Genomic DNA, 22,287 nt, shown 5'->3' on the forward strand with positions numbered 1-22,287 from the left:
TTCAAAATCCCGATTTTCAATACTAATATTCACCTTTCAGTTTTTCAACTAGTATCTTATATCATGACTAAATGGGTACGAACAAATAGCATGTATTAAGAATACAGAATATTAAATTAAAGAAAAAAACTCAAATTCATTAAATAAACTCAATATATATCCATAACAGAAATTAATAGTGCTACTCTCCTAATTCTAGAATTAAACAAACTACTCACTCATGGTGAGTTTGACAGACATATTGAAATTAAAATGAAAGAACATAAGACAATTTGAAGAAATAAAACAAAAGAACTCGAAACAAAGATTCTACAGCTTTGAACTTTAAGAACTTCAGCTGAGAGTCCTTCTCCTTGATACCGATGCAGATTCCCTTCAAGTTGCATAGAAAACTAGGGTTTACAAGCTAAAACTATCTCTAACTTGAACTAAAAGGCTCTCCTGCAAGTCTCGATCTTCTAGTATTTATATTAGGTGCCTTAGGGTCATGTTTCAGAGTCCTAAGAGCCTTAGAAATCTGTTTAGAATGAGTGGAAGGGAGTTGGAGTCAAAACAGAAGTTTATCTGCTACAAAGTACATAGCCCGTGTAGCACTATACAGCTTTCGGCCGTGTAAGTCTCTGGACCAATTTCCGGCCTTATTTATGAGGAGGTAGTAAGTTACACGAGGGTAGGGAGTTTACACGGGGCTATTAGCATGGCCCATGTACTACTGTCTTCTCCTTGACTTTTTAGGTTTCAGCTTACAGAAGATTACACGAGGCTATATAAGTTACACGGGGTTTGTTACACGACTCATTTACTATGGCTTCTCTATATCTTCTTCAGTTTCTCTTGGCTAGAAGGTTACAAGGGTCAGACTATGTCCTTACACGACCTGTGTAAAGTTATGCAGTAACCCTTTTTGCTTTTCTTACTTTCCAAACTTATCCAATCGACTTCTATGTCTTGGATCTTTCTTAAAACACCTGATAAAATACAGAAAATATGAAATTAAGCAGAGATTAACACAATTAACAAAAACCAATGAAATTAAGTGAAATGCATGTGATTAATTACTTAAATGCTATGAAAAACAATGCAATAGTGTCTTAAAATACCCATATGATACACGTGTATCATGATCCAACCTGTATTTTGAACTGCAAAAAAGATCATTTAAATAATTCAAAAAATAAAACAAAATCCCACTAAAAGAAGAAAACGAAATCTCAATATAGTGATAACAAGATTCCAATATTGAGGAGAGAACCTCATATATATTTGTAATAAATACAAATTTAAAGATAAAAACTCACATCTATTCTAAAAAAAATACAAATATGAGAATTTATTAGGAAAAATAATAAAAATAAAATAAAACAAATTAAGAAAATCACTTGGGATAGTCATCAGTAAGTTTCCAAGGAAGAGATTTGAATTCATTAATTTAAAATATTTATAATTTATTTTATGTTATATAAAATTTAAAATAATTCAAACTTAAATGACTTTTAAAATTAAGATTACATTTAAAGGTTTATTAAGAGGGTGTTTGGTTTGACTTATAAGTCGATTAAACCTACTTATAAATAAAAAGTCATAAGTAGATTAGTGTTTGGTTTGGCTTATAAGTTAAACAAAAAGTATTTGAAATTTCTTTTAAGTTTCCTTTAACTAAATACTTAAAGTACTTAAAAGTCATTTTTAAATAATTTTATCAAACAATTAATTACTTATTTTAAAGGTTAATTGCTAAAGAACCCTTGAAGTTTGATAATTTTTGTAATTAAACCATAAAGTTTACATAATTACCAATTAAATCCTTAAGTTTGATTGATGTCTCAAATTGATCAGATCATTAAGAGCTCATTAGTATATTTAACGGGAGTTACATATTATTTGCCATATTATTACTATAGAAGTCATATCAAAAACCTCAAATTAGGATTAATTGCTAAAAAATCCATGAAATTTATCAATTTTTATAAGTTTGCATAATTGTCAATTAAATCTTTATGTTTAATTAATATCTCAAATTGACCCAACTTTCAATAAACCATTAATATATTTCAACAAATAAGAAATTACAAGTCAAATTCTATAGTATTTTTTATTTTTATCAACACTTCAACTCTAGTCTGCAAATAATTAATTAGGGTATTATTTTAATCACACTATTTGCTGAACTGCATTCTTTGATTTTGTTTTTAATTTCCTCAAACACTATAACTTTCTCTTTAAAAGCATTTTTTTGCTGAAGCAAATATGTCACTAGGTCCTTCTTTGGGCCATTATAAGGTAGATCAAACCATTGGAAGAAAGAACAATCATTCTCCTTAATCAATAATCTATTAATATTAACTAATAATAAATTTATAAAGTGCAACTCCCAACTAAAATAATCAAAATAAAAGTTATTACAATTATCTCCCAAACACCACATACTAATGGTTTATTGATAGTTAGGTCAATTTGAGTTATCAATTAGACGTGAGAGTTTAATTAACAATCATGCAAATTTTAGTGTTTAATTGCAAAAATAGGCAAGTTTCATTTTTCTTTTTTTGTAATTAACTCTAATTTGGAGTTTCTTATGTGACTTTTACATTGATGATATGGCAGCTAACATGAAACTCCCATTAAGTATACTAACAATTTTTTGATGTTGAGTTAATTTGAGACATTAATCAAATATGAGAGTTTAATTGACAATTATATAAATTTCATGGTTTAATTGCAAAAATTATCAAATTTCATGTTTTTTTTGACAATTAATCATATTTTTAATTTAATTTATAAGTTAAAAAATATATTTTAAATCAAAAGTTAAAAGTAAATAATCAAACCAAATACTCGTATAATTTGACTTATTTACAATAATCAATTATTTAATTTCCTAGGATAAAGTGTGGAATTCATCTGCAATTTATAAAAATTTTAGTCAAAATTAGCAGTGCTACTTTAAAATTTATTTGTAACTTGTGTCAATTTGATAATATTAACTCGAAAATAAGTAATTTCATAAAATTAAAAATATAGAATTTTAAATGAATTTTTGTACGTAACAGGACATTAAGATTTGTGGGCCAAATCCCTGTTTGGGAGAAAAAAAAATGGAGAAAAGAAGAGAGTGAGAAGAAACAGGAAGCAAAGTCCAAAGCTTTTTGAATACAATTGAAAACACAAGAAAATTTATCATTATTAATCCAACTTTTTATTATATTTCAGCCCTGTGTTTTGAGAAATATTCATATTTTTAAGATAATTAAAAATTAAATCACATATTTATCTATGATTATATTACCATAAAATAATTTGACTGATTTAGTCTACAAATAATGTGATAGAACAAGCCCACCTAAGAATTTCTCATGTTTCTTATATACACGTATGTACATAATGGAATGTTTCCTGTTGTATTCCATGCCATATCTAAATCTTTCAATTCTCTACAGAAGAAGAAAATAAAACGAATGATAAGTATCATTCATTCTCCTTCAAACCCATGGACATTGGCTTAAATGCTGCTAAAACCACTGCAACTTTACATGCAAGAAATCCCATCATTCCAAACAAAAGTTCTTTTGGGGTCAACACCATGGGAGAATCTCCAAAGCTATATTTCACTGCCAGAAAGGTGAATCCTAACGCCAATGTCAAGCCTGATACTGGCCCCTTAAACCCTCTAAATAACTGATCAATCCTTCCTGTATTCCGGGAAATTGGCGGCGAAGCAGGTATTCCATCAACGGATCTTTGCAACAACAACAAATATAAGAAGCCCACAGTTCCACCAATAAAGAATGCGAAAGCTTCATTTTCTCCAGCTGAGAAATTTGCTATTACTGAACCACCAAAAATTAAAGCAGCATCATATGACAGCAAAGATAACTTCAAATCTGCATACTCTCTCATAGTTTCTTCATTAGAAATCCTGCCACCTGACCCTGATGCTGAATTTGAAAGGCTTTTACTCAACAAGTTGAATGGGTCAATCCCAGATAATTCTGAAATTGTGCTAGGTCTTAGTTCCAGCACGGATCTTTCACTCTTCTCTCCAAGCAAGACATCGTCTACTTCAAATTCATAATGGAAACCAGTAAACTGAATCTGTTCTCTATCATCTTGCTCCAGTGAAGGTACACAAGCACTAATGACTGTCAGGCTAACATTGTCTAATCTCCACTGACCTGACTTAGAAATTCAAATCAAAGAGGAAACTAAAACCCATTGTTACAATACTCAAGTCAAACATAACAGATATAAGAGCATTTCCTACAATGATATCTCAAAAACCTAAATCAATTTAATTAGTACATTGTGGAGATTATGTGAAAAAGATTTAGTCATGACTTGTGTGTTTTACTTAATTATAAGGCAGGCATCAGCATATTTCTGATGTCTTTAAGCCATATGTGAATGGGCGCCCCAACAAATATCCTCCACAATTCTGGTGCAGAAAGTACAATTACTATGCCTATAGGCCATCAGAACAACCTACATCTAGAAGAGACAAACCTGATTCAATGCCGACCCAAAGAGCTTCAATTCTCTCCAATTTTGGTCCCTCGAAAGTGAATTCATCAATTGAACCTCTTTGGAAATGAAGTATGCTGCACTCAACCTCATCCATGGGTTCTGTAGAATCCGATTTCAAAATCACGGGAATTCTCTGCAATATAGAGTCACCATTTGTGTCTACCAAGCATAAGAGTATTCCAGCATTCAGATCACTCATACTTGAGCCATATGCATTACTTGTCTGTATCTTCATCTTAAATAAAGACTGAGATCTAACAACACCAAAAGATGTAAAATCCTTCCCTTGTAAGGTTTCTGTGCAAAATTTTGGTTCTGTGGCTTCTAAAAGGCGTGAAGGTTTTGCATAGCCATGAAAATCTGAAATAGAATTTCCTATTTATGAATTATGTGTTAATGGCAGAATTCAGAAATTATAATGAATGGTTGTATGTTCCATCATTGGAAAATTGGAATTGAATGCATAAGGTGCACATATGGCATTACTGCCACTGCACTAAACAATTTAAATCAATGCCATAAACAAAGCAGAGCTCTTCAGTTAACAATGTCTTTCATTCTAACTGTGCTGTATTGCTGTTGAATAATATTTAGGAACGAAAACTTGGTTATTTGTAATTAATTCATTGCATATGAATTGACATCACTTTTGGATCCAAAGATATCGAATGGGACAACTTATGTTATCTCTCAAGACAGGTTATGCTTTTCCATATGTGGATAAGATCCCATATGGAACATACTTCAAAAGAAGTTTCTTATTATATCTTATATGTGGGAGACAGGAGAATCATCACTTACGAGGTATGGAAATAAAACATGAGATGAAGCAATAAACCAAGGCTATTTGTGTATGCAAATCGCATGTATCTAATATCTGATGAAATATATTTGTCAATCTCAATTGCTCACAATTTAAATGCAAGACCTACCCTCGCATTCAAATTATTTCAAATTTCTCAGATTAATTGTTCAATATAACTTAGTTCTATTTTTGATAAATGATTTTTTAGTATTCAGTCCAATGAAAATGCCAAAACATCATAAAGAATATGAAAATCTAAATTTAGCAATACTAATAGGCAGGCTTGTTGAAGGCTATAGATTGATGGGCACCATAATCAAAGAACAAATTGTTTCAAAACTATGGCCTGTGTACTGTTGGCAAACACAATCTCTTTGTTATTGTTTATGAACAGCTCCAAACCTTAAAAATTTGTGTCACATCGAATACGATAACAACAGCAACAAAGCTTTAATCCCAAAGTAGGGGGGTTCATATCAAATATCCAAAAAAAAAAAAAAAAATGAAAGCACTGTAACATTTGAAATGAAACTATTCCAATAATGTTGACTTACTGCAAATTAAGACAAACCTCCAAGGGCACATATCCCCAATGAAGTCATCATATTCTTCCTCTGTTAAACTATTATGTTAATTTTAAGTTACACGGTGACCCTACATAATAAAGAAACTAACAGAAAAAATAGCCTATCCTGAGCGCATATAAAATTAATTCACTAAGAAAGGGATGTTTGGTACCCATTCATACATAATAAAACTAGCATAGGCTCCGTTAACATCATACACATATTGGGCTGAAAAGACCTTCCTAATTGAACTGTAACACACCCTCTTTAACAATCGAAGACAGAGCTACTAGTTCCCATTGCAACTCTTGCGCACAACCTTCAATAAAGAATCGTGGCCACTTTAAAGACCAACTACAATTCATTCACTGAAGGCTGCAGCATGTTAACATGAATCCCCAACAATGACTATCCATTAGAGCAGCTCTCAATGACTTGATATTTGATGTTTCCTGGTTCTAACATAATTGCATTTAATTGACTGAAACTCATCCTAATGAATAGTAAAAACTCTAAATTCAAGAAATTAGAAAGATATTCAAGGAAAAAGCTATCATCGACAACAGTAGTTTCTTTCAGGCCGCAAGGTTGAAGAAAAACAAAAAAAAAAAATCACAGAACCCATTAACGTCAAGAAACATAAATTCTAGTCAATAAAGAAAATAATACCTTGGAAATCATACTGTTTGTAACTAATGATAACAGGGAAGCAAGAGTGGAGAAACCTACTTCTTCTCCTCCTAATAAGAGTTGGGATTGGTGGGTGCTTTCTACTTTTCTGGAGGAGACTATGATTTACTGCAAACATACCCCGGCTCAAAGAAACCGATCGCATTGCCATTTCTCCTCTTCCGCACACACAGACATCAGAGTTCAGAGAAAGTGAGGAGCCTGCAGATATTTTTTCAAAAAAGAAATTTGTGAAGAATCTTTATTTAAAGAATATAAAAAATCACCTTTATGAAACCGAAATCAGCGTTTGTAGTCCAACGGTTAGGATAATTGCCTTCCAAGCAATAGACCCGGGTTCGACTCCCGGCAAACGCAATATTATTTTTCAATTTGTTTTATTTTAATTTTCAGTCTTAAATTCTTTAAATTTCACTTTTTTTTCTAAAATAATAAGATCATATTAAAAAAAAAATTTATATCCAAAACTGAAAAATAAAAATAAAAATTTTACAGTATTTTACAAATTTTGTAAATTATCTTTGAGTTTTGATTTTTGTTTTAGTTTAAAATTAGATTGTTTAAGATATAATAAATTTTATGTTATATCTTCAATATGCTTAAATCGAATATTTTTTTTAAATTTAAGCATACATTTTAAAAAAAAAAATCACTAAGTTCCAGTACACAAAAATAACAATACTCATACTAGTTTTTGCCTCTGTTAATTATTAACCAGTTATTTTGAGTGTTGCGTTGCACTTATTATTTATTATTTTATTTTGATAAAAAATTTAGTATATATATATTTTTATTATAATTATATTATAAAATTTTATTAATAATAAAATTTTTTGATTAATTGTAATTTATTTGAAGTGTTAATAAATAAATAAGTTAATTAATTTTATTATTTTAAAATTAGTTGATATATACTTATAAAATAATAAACAAAGTAAAAAAAAAATGTCATGCGATGATTTTTGAAGCATCATTATTAAAATTTTTAGACTTTTAAATATAAGAAATGTTTTTAAAATAAATTTTTAATTTTTATTGTTATGGTTTAAAAATTAAAAAAAAAAGAAAAAGAAAGAAAGGGAAGAAAGGAAAGAACTCGAAAGACTACATCTTAATTCTCATGTTCTAAAATAAAAGATTACATATTTATATATAAATCTCTTATAACTACTCTATTTAATTAGGAATATGAATCCTAACTAAATAGGGAATATAAATCCTATAATAATTAAGATAATAACTAAATATAAATATTAACTTTCCATAACACCCCCTTAAAATGGAGCATTGAATCTCATCAATTTCAACATTCTCCCTTGATGAGATTCTTTTTAAAAGACTGTAGCAGGTTTAGTGATCCCTCAGGTTCAACCACAAAGTAATAGTACTATACCAAATTTAAAAACATGTACACAAGGGCTTGAACACCAAAGAAAAAAAGCATACTCTTTCCTAAGGCAACCAGTGAGGAAACACCAAAACAATGGGTGGATATTCACCCAAACAACCCATATGGTTGCAATGTAGTAGCTGTCCAATTTCAACAAACCTTTAAAGGGAGTATCAAATGGTAGCCCACCAACACAAAAAAGGACCAATAGTAAGAATTAAGGCAATAGGAAACAAAATACCAACTTCAACCAACAAAGAATTATCACCAAGATAGAGGTACAAAAAGCTCAAAACCCCAAAGAAAGCACACCATAGCACTTGGATATAACTCAGCTCCTCCCAAACTACCATAACACATAGAAAATATTAACTTTTAGAGCATAATAGTGTACCTCTAATAGTACACCTTCTAGAAGGTGCCAAAATCACTGCAAAATAGCAGAAATAGTTCACAGCCAAATATTCCTGCCTTGTACACTGACAAAAATGTACCAAACACCAGATACTAAAATAATCAACTTAAGGTCACAAAATACTCCTTAAAGGCACTAAAATAACAAACCCAAATAAAGGAATTGAAGAAGCAATACTAAACCTAAAGGGAACAAATGTCAAAACACTCTTAGTAGTAATAAACCAAGTGCCCTATAGTTCACTAAAACAAACACCCAACCAAATTGAGCTTATATTTAAAGAGAAGGCTCAAAATAGAAGAAAATCATCTTGTATTCTTTGAATTGTATCTCATAACTCATCTTATAGTCTATCAATATAAGTCTCCATAGGATGCATACCTCATTTAAGGAAAACTTAAATTTCAACAACTTGGAGTCTTTTTTACCCAAAATGAATGGCAAAATAAAATTTAAAACCCCTAAATTAGCAAAGTGTACATTGTTAAAAATTTATTGATGTGGCAAGAGTGATGACATAGAACTACTATGTCAGGTGACATGGCAATGCTAACAGGTAATGTGGCGTTGATATGTGTAGGAGGCAATGGATGTATTTAATATAGACAGTAGCACAAAATAGTGGGTGGGATCAACTAGGTTTAGGGGTAGTTTTGATTTGACCCATCAAATTTTGGCTCCAAGTTCGCTAGCATTTAGTTCCAAAGATGGGAGTTAGCAAATCGATGGCAAGTGATCCATAGGGAAGGTTTAGATGCTAGAAACAATAAACCCTCATATGGGTAAAGTTTTAGGTCTAGATTGACCTGAATGGATATGCAATTCTACCTAGTTTCAGATAACTAGACATCCACCATTTAACTCGCCTAAAACAGAGGAAGGGATTTGTGGTGGCAGAAGGGACATTGGAAGGTTGGATAGGTGATGGGTGTGAAGGGATAGTGACATCAGAGCTGGGTTTTCTTTTCAAAGGTTTTTTGTTTTAAATATTAAAAGGTAGAAAATTTTGATGGAAGCTAAAGGGAAATTTTGGGGGGAAATTAGGACAGAAAACACACATTGGAAGTTTGGAAATTTCATAGGAAGCTATGAGAATTTAGATTGAATTTAGACTCTACTGCCATGTTAATATTTATGAATTAGAAGAACAAAAAGAAAGAAAGGGAAGAAAGGAAGAGAGATGAAATAGCATAAAAGACTGGAGAATGCTTCTCATGATGATGGGTAATAGGTAGCAAGAAATCTTGTTTCATAATAACCGTTATGGTAGACGTTTTGACTTGTGTGCTTGTGTGCGTGTGTATGTAAAATTCATCATTTTTCTAATCTAACCTAAAATTTAATTAAAAAATGATTACTTTTAGAGATATATAATATAATGAGTTGAGTTTTATAATATTTGAAATTATAAACTTAATAATTTTAAAAATTTTAAAAGACACAGTAAAAAGAATTTTTAGATAATTATTATTTTTTGATGAGATAAGACTTTATTAGTTGAAATTTAAAAACATTTAAATAAAAGTTCATAATTAATATAATAAGCTAATTTTTATACAAAAAGTACAAAAATAAAGATGATAAAAGAGGTTATACCCTATGGCAATTTTTAAAAAATCTTATTGAACAATGGGACACTCTCATAAAGCCATTTTTAAAGGTTTTATATATATATATATATATATATATATATATATATATATATATATATATATATATATATATATATATATATATATATATATATATATATATATATATATATAATCAAACCAATTTGTTGGTTTGATAGTTCCAAATCAAGATCAAGATTAGGAATCTTGACTGCGTTTTGAAGAATTTAGTTAGGAAATATCAAATTATTGGCAGAAAGAACCTAACTACTTTTTGGTTTTCTTCATTTCCCATTTGAGCTGTTTTTGGATTTTGAGATCATGGCAGATCTTGAAACCTTCCTTTTGTGTGAACTATTGAGTTCTATATAAGTGAGATCTCCACAAGTGATTTGTCACCATAAGTTTCCCTTATTCTATTTTGAACCTTTCTCCAAGCAAAGAAGGAAGACTTGCAAGAAATTTCTCTTTCCAGAATGGCTGATTGAAATCCTCCCTTTGCATGATTCGGATGAGAAATGTGTTTTTGTACCACTTGAAATCATTAAACTTTTTACATCTCAAATTAAAGAGTAACTAAGCTTTTTTGTCTTTGAGATGGGATGGATCTCCTACAATGCGCAAGGATATTGCAAAGATTAGAGTTGCCACCACATCTTAGATTTATTTGCATTCTCCATCAAAAATTGGTTCTCTGTTGGAATCTATTTTGACTGTGTTAAAGATTTCCAATTTTTCTGATGAAGATAAATGAAAATCCCATCATCCTCTTAATTGACCTGTAAAACCTGCAATAAACATCAATGCAATTGATTGGTCAAATAAAGAGCTGTAGCATTTGTGCGCATTTGAGGCCATTGTCATTTGATTTAGAATATTGAGTATATTGTATTTAGACAGTCTATCAATATTCCATTCATAAATAGTTATTAGGTTGTAATAGTTTTGTAAAGAAGGATTTTCCTTCATGTTGAGGTCTGAGGCTGTGGCTCTCGGGTAGTAATTTATTGGGATTAACTCCAATGGATTTTGTTAATCTCATTTTGTGGTTGTGTCTGAGCTTCATTGATAAAATTATTTTCATTTTGTTTAAAGGCTACTCAAGATTATTGATGGCATTGGAATCCCTGCTTGTTTGTGGTGTTTCAGGAATAACAATGTTTGAAAGCTTATTTATTTGATCTCTGATAGCTTCTAAGAACTCATTATTGCTAGCTATCAAACTTTGGATTTCTTTTTTATGAGTTGTAGAGACTTCAAAAGGTTTGAAAAGAGGTTCTTTTTTTTGGGTACTGCTAGTAGAAGGTTGGCTTTGAAAAACTATGGTAGGTTAAGCGATATTATTTTTATTATAGGTGAGTTGGGTTCCAATAGTGTGAAGGTGGATATTTGTGAAATTATTTTGCTCTAATATTTTTATAATGACTCTGGGGTTAATCTACTATTTTTCTCCTTTGGTTTGTTATGGTGAAGCAATAACACTTTGGTTGCCAACTGGAATTTGGATTTCCATGAGAGGAGGATGCTCTAATGTCACTATCTCACCATTTGGTCTTATCCATTTTAGGGCTCTGCGATTCGTGTTAACTGATTTGGAAGAAAATGGGTAAAAAAAAAAATATTATTTTGTGAGGCATAAATATCAAACCATTCAAAGAATAAAATATGAACTTGATGCATCTCAACAAATTCATAATATGTTTTTACATATCATGCATTTGTTGTAAAAAAACAATATTTAAAAAACTATAATCTTTTTTTGTTTATTTTCTTTTTAGTAAAAATCACTTATAAGAACTTTTATCAACAACAAACTGCTTTTATAAAACATTGAGCTCCACATTGACCTATTGAGTCTCAAGATCTGTTAAGATCTCAAAATCCAAAAATGGCTCAAATGGGAAATAAAGAAAACTAGAAAAGAGTTTTGTTCTTTCTGTCAATAATTTGATATTTTCCAATCAAATTCTTCAAAACCTTATCTTGATTGTAAGACCAAAAAGCCATATCCCAAATACAAAAAACCAAAACCATACAAACAACCTACTTAAAAACACTATACAAAAACCAAAAAATCCTCCAAAAAACTCTCTTTTCAAAAAATCAATCCCTTAAAACCTTTCAAGGATATAATCTGTTATAGATATGGAAAGAAATATCATATTTCCAAATATTGCATGTTAAACAAAAAGTTCAATGAAATCCAATTAAAAGATAAAGTTTGAAGTAGAATAGAAGCTCTTCTAATGGAGTTATCTGAGTCTGATTCAACCCTTTCAAAATTTTTTGAAGAAAAAAGAAACCCACAAATTGATGAGTTAGCAACAACTTCCGAATTAGAAAATGAGAATGAAGTTAATGTTCTCACAAGGGATTATAAGTTTTTTCTTGAAGTCATCTCACAAATCCAGAATCCAGAATTGCAAAGAAAGTACTTAGCCAAACTTCAATAATCTTTTGACAAACCCACTAGATTAGTCTTTGTTATTTTAGATCAACCTTATAATTTGACAAAAATCCTTGAAAAACCCAAAACCAAAATTTCCACCAATATCACACTATCTAGAATCTCTAGATTGAAAAACTATCTCAAACAAGAGATAAAACAAATCAAAAGCAAACAATCTCAAGATTCCCACACTATCCAACTCCTTCTCGAAAATCAAAATTTCTTCAAAACCCAATTAAGATGAACCCGATATTGATCTTGATTTGGAACCATCAAACCAACAAATTAGTAAATTAGAAAAGTTACCAGAAGATTTCTTATTTGTCTTAAAACAAATTAGCTCTTAAAAATATTTAGTCAAGATCTGTTTGATTATGCAAATGATTTTCGATTGGATACTATTACACTGTTTGAGACAGGAGCAGAGCTTGATGGAGAAATATAGATATGTGAGGAAAGATCGACATATGATTTTTATCAATTTGGAGAAGGCTTATGATAGTATTCTAAAAGATGTCTTATGGAGAGTGTTAAAACAAAAGAAGGTATCTATTAGGTACATACAAATGTTGAAAGATATGTATGAAGGAGCAACTACTATTGTACGCACAGTAGGAGGGGACATAAGAGATTTTCCTATCTCAGTTAGATTACACCAAGGTTCAACTGTGAGCCCTTACCTTTTTACATTAGTTCTAGATGAATTGATGAAACATATACAAGAGAGTATCCCTTGATGTATGATGTTTGCAGATGATATAGTTCTGATAGATGAGATACTAGAAGGAGTCAATAGAAAGCTAGAGCTTTGGAGAAGTACTCTAGAGTCAAAAGGCTTTAAGTTAAGTAGAACGAAGATAGAAAACATGCATTGCAAGTTCAGTAAACACCGAATTGGTGATAGGGAAGGAGTTATTTTGGATGAATGGTATTGCCCTAAAGTAATCACTTTAAATATCTCGGCTCAATTCTTCAAGTAGATGGGGGATGTGAGGAGAATGTTAGTCATAGGATTAAAGCCGGATGGTTGAAGTGGAGACATGCTATAGAAGTTTTATGTGATCGCAAGATTCCCAATAAGTTAAAAAGAAAATTTTACCATACAACCATACAATCGGCCATGTTATATGGTAGTGAGTATTGGACAATGAAGGAGTCATATGTAAGGGAGAACAGTTTTCGGTTTAAATTGAAAAATTGAACTGAACCGATTCAATTCGGTTTAATCGGTTTGATTTTAAAATTCAATCGGTTCAGTTTGGTTTATAATTTTGATAATTTCGGTTAATTGGTTCAGTACGATTCGGTTATTTTCATAAAAAATAAAAAAACAGAATCGAACCAAAATTATTAATATATATAGGAAATCAAAGAAAATCGAACCAAACCGAATTGAATTGAATCGAACCGAACTAAAATCAAAGAAAACCGAACCGAACCTTAAGATTTTTGAGTTGTGATTTCTATTTTTTATTGTTTTTATGTTTTATTATTTAGATTTAATGTTAAAAATATGAAATTTTATAAATTTTGATTTGATCGGTTTAAAATCGAACCGAATCAATATTTATCGGTTCGATTCAATTCGATTTTCTCTTATTAATCGGTTTGGTTCGGTTTTTAAAATTTTTGATTTTCAATTTTTGATTTTAACGATTCGATTTGGTTTGAAACCGAACCGACCGTTTGCACACCCCTAGTCGTATGTGTCTAAGATGAGAGTTACAGAGATGAGAATATTAAGGTGGATGAATGGCCATACTAGACTAGATAAAGTTTGTAATGAGAGTATTAAAGAAAAGGTAGGAGTGGTGCCAATTGAGGATAAGTTGAGAGAAGGGAGATTGAAGTGGTTTGGTCATGTGAAGCGTAGACATACAGAGACTCCAGTTAGACAAGTAGAGTACATTGGGTTAGAGGATAGAAAAAAAAAAAAAAAAGAAGGGTTGGACCTAAACTGACTTGGAGGAGAGTAGTACAACATGACCTAGAAGCATTACAAATTTTCGAGAATTTAACCCAAAATCGTTTAGAGTTGAGAAAGAGAATCCATATAGTTTACCCTAATAATTTTTGGGATAAATACTTAGTTGAGTTGAGTTGAGACAGGAGCAAATTTAAACTATGTCTAAGAAGGAATCATCCCTAAAAAATATTTTCAAAAAAAAACAACAAAAAGGTTGAAAGCTACAAATGATTATTACATGAAAATCAATTTTAAAATTGATGCATCGGTTCAAATGAAAATTTTGATATCAATACTTTATTTGTTTTAGTAAAAAATATGCATCATATTATTATTTTGGATACACCATTCATCAATCTTATTTCTCCATATAAGGTTGATATAGATGGAATTGTTACCAAAATTAATGGCAAAAAATTGATTTTTTCCTTCATTGAAAAACCAAGAGTCAAGAATTTAAACTTTCTCAAAGACTACTCCATTTATGAGAATGAAATTACTAATTTGATTTCTTGTAAATAAAAACAAAATTTTTTTCCTGAAAAAGGATGTTTCTTCTCATAGGATACAAAATAAGTTAAGTCAAACTTTGATTAAGAAAAAAAGTTCTGAATTATAAAACAAAATTAAACAAACAATTTGTTCAAATTTACCAAATGCTTTTGGTAGCATAAAAAAATAAGGAAAATTTATCATATGAAAATGATTTTGTTGAAAAACAAATCCCAACAAAAGCCAGACTAATTCAAATGAATGCTGAATTGAAACAATATTGCAAAAATGAAATTGATGATCTAATAAAAGAAAGGTTTGTTACAAAATATAGGTCTCTAGCATTTTACATCAATAAGAGTGCAGAATTGGAAAGAGAAGTTCCTAGATTGGTTATTAATTATAAACTTCTAAACAAAGCTCTCAAGTGAATATAGTATCCAATTCCAAACAAAAAGGATTTGTTACAAAAATTACATGATGCTAATATTTTTAATATGAAAAAATATTATGCTCCTTTTAAATTTTAGAGAATCATGATAACATTTTCCAAACATATTCACAATTTTGCACTGTTTATATTGATGATGTTCTTGTTTTTTCACAAAACCTTGATCAACATTTTAAGCATTTACAAACTTTTATTTCTATTATTTACAAAAATTTTTTAGCTATGTTTAAATCAAAACTTAGTCTTTTCTAAGAATTAGGTCATTACATTACACAAGGCACAATAAACCTAATCAAGAGATCAATACAATTTACAGAAAAATTTCCTTATCAAATCCTAGACAAAAACAATTACAAAGATTTTTAGGAAGTTTAAATTATGTTTTAGATTTTTATCCTAATATCAACAATCTTTGTAAGCCTTTGCATGATAGGTTAAAAAAATAGCATGTTCCATGGATGGACAAGCACACAACTCTTGTAGACAAATAAAGCAACAAGTCAAGGAACTTCCATATCTCTATTGTTCATATCCCAATGCATACAAAATTATGGAATCTGATGCATCCGACATTAGATACTGAGGAATCCTTAAATAGTTGAAAGTCAATAAAGAATAAATAGTATAATTCCATTCAAGACATTGAAATAGTACTGAGTACTATTATTCCACTGTTAAGAAAGATATTCTTTCATAGTGCTATGCATTTTAAAAATTTTTAAGTGATTTATTAAGCAAAGAGTTTCTTCTGCAAATCTACAAAAGAGATTTTACAAAAAGATATGCAAAATATCACATATAAATAAATTTTTTCCAAATGGAAAATAATTTTAAGTGTTTTCAAGTTTGATATTGAGTTTATAAAAGAGGATCCAATTCCCTTCCTAATTATCTAACCCAAGAGTTTTTACAAGGAAGATGATTCCTAAGAAGAAGTCTCTTACTCTCCCTTCTCCCTCTCCTTTTTCATCCCAATCTAAAAATGCAAAACTTCTTAAATAAAACCATAACCTCGTTCGTCACAAAATAAAACCAAAAATTAGAAAGAAATTATCCAGTAAGAAATTGAAAAACTAGAAGTCAACTTTTGCATGACAAAGCCTCAACAAAATCCCTAAATCTTTGCCATTCAAGAATGGTTAAAAAAACCTAGAAAATACCCCTGAAATGGCCCAAGCCTTGTGTCGCAAGGGTTTTGCAGTCACTGGATAATTCTCACTGAAGTGGAAAAAGTTAAGAGTCGCCACTGTAATTTTGAGGGAAATTAAAGAAAACAATTTTTAAAAATAAAAAATTTTAAAACCACTTCTAAAATAGAGATTCTAAGCTCGGGATCCATGTACGTATGGGGAAGGTGTTAGGCACCCCACCTCATCCCTCAATGAGGGCAAGCAGATTTAACAATGTTGTGACACCCCTTATCCGTCTACAGTGTAGCCGAGCAAGGCATACCACATAGTGTGTCGGAGCATCTTAACTTATCTCATTATATTATTGGTTATCACATTTAATTTTATTTAAATTCATATCTAATTATTTTGTCAGAAAAACTGACGGAGTTTCCCCTCATTTCTTAATAATTTGACGATTTCCCACCTGTACGAAAAAATTATTTTTATATATATTCTCAAATTTGTTTTCTCATTCAGAACATCAATAAGTTTCACTCATATAAATACATAAGAAATTTAAAACATTTCCATACATAAACAATTCAAATATAAAATTTCAAACTATATTAATTTACATCATGTGCACATTTAATTTACAAAAATACATAATTTACATTACATATCCAAAATTTTATTACAATGATAAAAAATAAAATACAAGCTGGTGGACTCTACCAATATATGTGTCACATAGTATTTTGCAGTTGCCTGTACGAACACTCACCGAAGTGGGAAAGAGTGAGGAATCGCCACTTTAATTTTGAGGGAAATTAAAGAAAACCATTTGTATACAAAAAAAAAGATAAATTAAAAGAAACAACTTCGAAAATAGAGATTCTAGGTTCGGGGTCCATATACAGGCGGGGAAAGTGTTAGGCACCCCGTCTCGTCCCTTTATGAGGGTAAACAGATTTAACATTATGCTCTTTACAAATTAAAATCGGAAATTAGGGGGGGGGGGGGTTAGAATGATGGTGTCAATCCCTTTGATAAAAGGGAATATTTGATTTTTCACTGTTTCAGGTTACCCAGATACATAAATACATGAGACGACCCTTAGTGAGTTGGTGTTGCGTAGCGGTTTTGGTTTAGAGGGTTATTTTGCGTGTTGTGTTATTTTAGTTTGGATTTGAGAGAATCCGGGTAAAAGCCTCTCTCGATCTCTAGGGATAATCTATTTAAAGTTTGAGTGAGGAATCTCGGATAAGAACTCTCCTCCGATCTCCACATATTTATTAAAATTTTGATTGAGAATCGGATAAGAACTCTCCTCCGATCTCTTTAAGCATTTATTAAAATTTTGGTTGAGCGTCGGATAAGAACTCTCCTTCGATCTCTTTAAGTTTGTAATTTTAGAGTTTTAATGAAGGATCTCGGATAAGAACTCTCCTCCGATCTCCACATATTGATTAAAATTTTGATTGAGAATCGGATAAGAAATCTCCTCCGATTTCTTTAAGTTTGTAATTTTAGAGTTTTAATGCAGGATCTCGAATAAGAACTCTCCTTCGATCTCCACATATTTATTAAAATTTTGATTGAGAATCGGATAAGAACTCTCCTCCGATCTCTTTAAGTTTGTAATTTTAGAGTTTTAATGAAGGATCTCGGATAAGAACTCTCCTCCGATCTCCTTTTTTTTGTTTGAATGAGGATCGGGTAAGAACTCTCCCCTGACCTCTTAGAATTTAATTACGATTGTATATCGTAAGAACCTTAGACCAAGGGTTCTGGCATTCGAAAACACTGGGAACCCGAATAAGGCTTCTCTTAACCCATTGACACCTTATAACTAGGTAGGGATACCTGACTGAATTTTTACCGATCTCCTTTGTGATCGCCTTACCAGTACCTTTTGATAGACAATGTTCGATCTCTTTCGCTTGCTAGTTGGGATCCGATCTTACCTCGATCCCCCACTATACTAGGCTATCTCCTGAGTTTGTTTAGTGGTTCGACTTCATAACTTTTCCTCCGATTTATTATCCAAACTTTTATTATTTTAAAGAAACTCTCGTGTTAAGATACAGCTACCAACATTTTATCAAACTACCTACACATTACCCGTAACCAGAATAACTACAATTGAAGGTAATAAAGGTTAAGAACAAATACATAACATGAACTGATGAACAAAAGGTAAACTCAAGAGAATAATCACCTTCGTGGGGCTCTTTAATATAACATAAACTTGACGAAAATTACGAGCATGAAAACAAAGAAAATAAAAAATGAGCACTTGATAAAGCAACAGTCTAGACACTCACCTGTAGGGGATTGAATCTATTGAACTAACTATGGAGTCACGAATACTGTAGAGCTGCGTGCTAATGGTCTGGGGACTAATGCTTGCCTTGAAATAAAGAATACCAAGTTAAAATGCAGTCGAGCCGAAGTGACAGAAACCGGGTTGTAATGAGATTGAGCTTGGAAAATAAATGTGGATATAAAAATGATGAAGACAAAACTGAAACTGAGAGATGGTATTGCAGAGTAATGAACAAACTTAAAATGAAGAGTTTCAGTGTCCAACACTCCTTCAATGGAAATACTTTAGAAAACTGGTTTCTGAAGTTTTTCTATTTTGAAAGCTTAAAAATAGCAGAGTAGCAAGACTAAATCAAATTTCAAAGCCTTTCCACTATAATCACCACCCCCTTTTTTTCGTCCTCCGTCCTCTTCAACAGTATTGCATGCAGGTATTTATAGGGAACGAGTGCTCCCAATGAAGGGTCAGGATTTCCGCTGAGGGAGATGGAAGGTTTGGATTTTAAAGGATATGATCTGATGCCTGAGAATTGAAGAGAATCAAAATGGATGGCTGAGATCCTATTTAGAATATTTGTCCTTTCTCTTTTCTAATCCAACGGCTCAAAATCTTCTTGTCAAGGGAGATCCGAGGGTCGGGAATAAAAGGCGTCGGTCTTGTCGTCTTCTCTTTGATCCAAGGGCTCCGGGCTTGTCCTTACAAGTGAGATCAACGGTGGGGATCGAGATGTACAGAATTGTCATGACATGTCCTGGTGCCTGTCAGCAATGTGGGCGATTCTGCAAATCTCGTCTGCAATGCTTTAACTACCTCGGCTCTGATTATGATGACAATTATTGAAAGTTGTCTCATCCTCTCCTAGCTTTCCGATCTCCCATTCCTTCCAATCTTTTTATTATGACCCTTTTTCGATCTCTAGTACCGGGCCCTTCTCCCGATCTCCCCCATTCCAGAACCTTCCTCTCTATCCGAGCTGCTTCAGTCAAAGCATTTAATCTTTCGACTACCGATGCATCCGCTTCGATTTTCGCTAGTAATAAATGCTCAGACCCCCCCCTATATATATGCCTCAACGGGGAATTTCTCCCATATTTCATTCCTTCCTCTTTCCATCTCTCTCTTCTTCTGTTCTAGTTTTTCCGGTAACATTATGGCCATGGTGACTGCTTTTAATCTTTTTCCGACTCTTCTCTTTGCTCCCTGATTGAAAATTTAGGACCCCGGTGATCGAAAAATCATGATGACCACATCTAATGACAGTGAGAGAACCGGACTAATTTACTGCTCAAGATCGAAAATATCGATCGCACCGTTCTCAAGTCGATCTACCGATATAATCGGTGAACCGATTTCCCTCTTAACATCGGTGAGTGCCCTTTGAAGTTCATTTGGCTCCTCACCACATCGGGTGTCTCGACTGCGGCTCGGTTCTGGTGGATGACATGGATGATGACCCCTCCTATCACCATGAGAGTCATAGTCACCCCATCTTAGCTACACATCTATCCAATGCCTATGGCTGAATTTCTGATCAGACATATCTTTTGATTCAGCCATGAGACTAGGCTTTGACATAGGTCCTTACAAGGTAGAATGTACTTTCGATCTCTAGAGATCGCCCAAATGATGTAATCTGATCTTTAAAGGTTCTTAATGATGTAATCCGATCTCTTGAGATCGCCCAAATGGTGTAATCTGACCTTTAAAAGTTCTTAATGATGTAATCCGATCTCTTGAGATCGCCCAAATGATGTAATCTGATCTTTTAGTAATGAAATGAAATTTTCTCTTTTGTTCAATGACTTGATGAGATTGGAAATATCTAAGTTGTACAAGCACCTGATTGTTTGAACATGTTAGAACATCAAACTTGAAAGCGATTATTAATCTATGTATGAGAGGTTGGAAAAACATTGTAAGCATGAGATCGGCCTAAGCCGAGAACAAACACCGAATGGAACTTAATAATATTAAAATTAAAACCTGATTTGAACACTTAAGATCGGAAGCACCATTAAGCCGGATTGAAACCTTAACTTTATTAAACGATTATTCACAATATTTATAAAAGGGAGATCGAAAATAAGACTGGATGGCACAAAGACCTAATGTTGGTTTGATTTCGTTTGACGAGAGATCGAAAATGTGATTAACTGGCAAGGAGACTTGATAATTGGTTTGAGAGATCGGTAATGAATTGAACGACATGGAGACTTGGTGTTGGGGATCGATTTCAAAGTCTATTGATTTTGAGGATCGGCCAAAATATGGTGTCGACAGCTGCCCCTTTTTACATAATTTCTATTAAAGGGAATAAAATTTTCCCGTGTAGGAATTATGTAAAGATTCAGACCCATATTTTAGGCGATTGGGTATTAAAACATTGAAACTCAAAATTAAAGTTAGGAAACTAAAACCAACTTAGGTCAACGACCCAGAGGTTGATAACAAGAATTAAATGCTAAAAATTAAAATCAACTTAGATCAAGGAACCAGAGGTTGATAGCAGGAATTTAAATGCGAAAAATTAAAATTCTTACAGAGCAGGCCTAACCTGACATGAGAAGTTCTTCCACAATGAAGTGTACTTAACAGGATCCCGAAGATAAATGATTAATGGAGGACGAGTCACAAGACTTGACTTATCACTTTCTATTTCTTACTCACTTCCTAGGATGCCCTTTCGGTCCTTGACTTCTTACCTTTGTGAAAAGCGCCCTTGCGGGTTTTCACTTTCCCCTTTTGCCCATTCGACTAGAAGCGCCCTTCCGGGTTTTCACCCATAGTTTTTTTTTTTTTGACCATTCCCTGCAAATCTCATAGCAAAGTACATGAGGTTATCAATATCCAAATCCTAATCTTATGATAAAATTTCAATGGATTAATAGCGCATAAAATAAAGATGTAGAAAAAGACAGCATTAGAGTGTGAGTATACGAGAAAGATAAAGCAAAAAGATAAATTAAAATGCAAAGGTGTGAAGAAGGTGGATTAAGGTGAAAGGATGACTTTATTATGGCTTGAGAGATAAAGGTACAGTTTCAAAGAAAAAGGGTACAAGGATAGATCTCATAGATTCCTTGTAGTTGACTTTAAAGTCTCTTAACTGCCATTATTTCAAGTACTCTATTGATGAAGGTTCATGCCGTGGTGGTTTATTTCCCTTCCTGGTCCCGCGCCCCCTTCCTTATTTCTCCATTTTCTAGTTCTAAGGGCGCCCTTTCGGGTTTTCACCCTTAGATTTTTTTTTTCTTTTTCTTTTTGCTTGCTCTTTCAGGGCGCCCTTTCAGGTTTTCACCCCTCACTTATTTTATAGAAAGCACCCTTCTAGGTTTTTGCCCTCTTTTGAACATTTTGCTAGGAGCGTTTCTCCTTTTTTTTATTTATTTTTTATTTTTTTTAGGCATAATACCTTTTGACAGTGTCGGCATTCACGGGTCTTGGAAATTCTTCGCCATCCATGTGGGTTAAGATCAGGGCCCCACCAG

General features: G+C 32.0%; 1 protein-coding gene and 1 non-coding gene across 7 annotated transcripts; one reads left to right on the forward strand and one right to left on the reverse strand.

Annotated features, from left to right (window-relative positions):
- Positions 1–3,247: 3,247 nt before the first annotated feature.
- Positions 3,248–6,772, reverse strand: LOC110670139 (uncharacterized). 6 transcript variants are annotated; one of them, XM_058145628.1, is made up of 3 exons: positions 6,622–6,772; positions 4,501–4,680; positions 3,248–4,172 (listed from the first exon to the last, which is right to left on the reverse strand). In XM_058145628.1, exons 1-3 carry the CDS (start codon positions 6,731–6,733, stop codon positions 3,466–3,468), a joined length of 999 nt encoding a protein of 332 aa, XP_058001611.1. In that variant the 5' UTR covers positions 6,734–6,772; the 3' UTR covers positions 3,248–3,465. The 6 variants fall into 6 exon arrangements, with proteins under 6 accessions (XP_058001611.1, XP_021687789.2, XP_021687787.2 ...); XM_021832097.2 differs by having other exon boundaries at positions 4,501–4,881; XM_021832095.2 differs by having other exon boundaries at positions 4,501–4,896.
- A 95-nt stretch (positions 6,773–6,867) lies between these two features.
- Positions 6,868–6,939, forward strand: TRNAG-UCC (transfer RNA glycine (anticodon UCC)). The gene has a single exon. It is a non-coding gene; the product is annotated as a tRNA-Gly (tRNA).
- The last annotated feature ends 15,348 nt before the right edge of the window (positions 6,940–22,287 follow it).

This window comes from Hevea brasiliensis, chromosome 4, assembly GCF_030052815.1.
Source record: "Hevea brasiliensis isolate MT/VB/25A 57/8 chromosome 4, ASM3005281v1, whole genome shotgun sequence".
Classification (NCBI taxonomy): domain Eukaryota; kingdom Viridiplantae; phylum Streptophyta; class Magnoliopsida; order Malpighiales; family Euphorbiaceae; genus Hevea; species Hevea brasiliensis.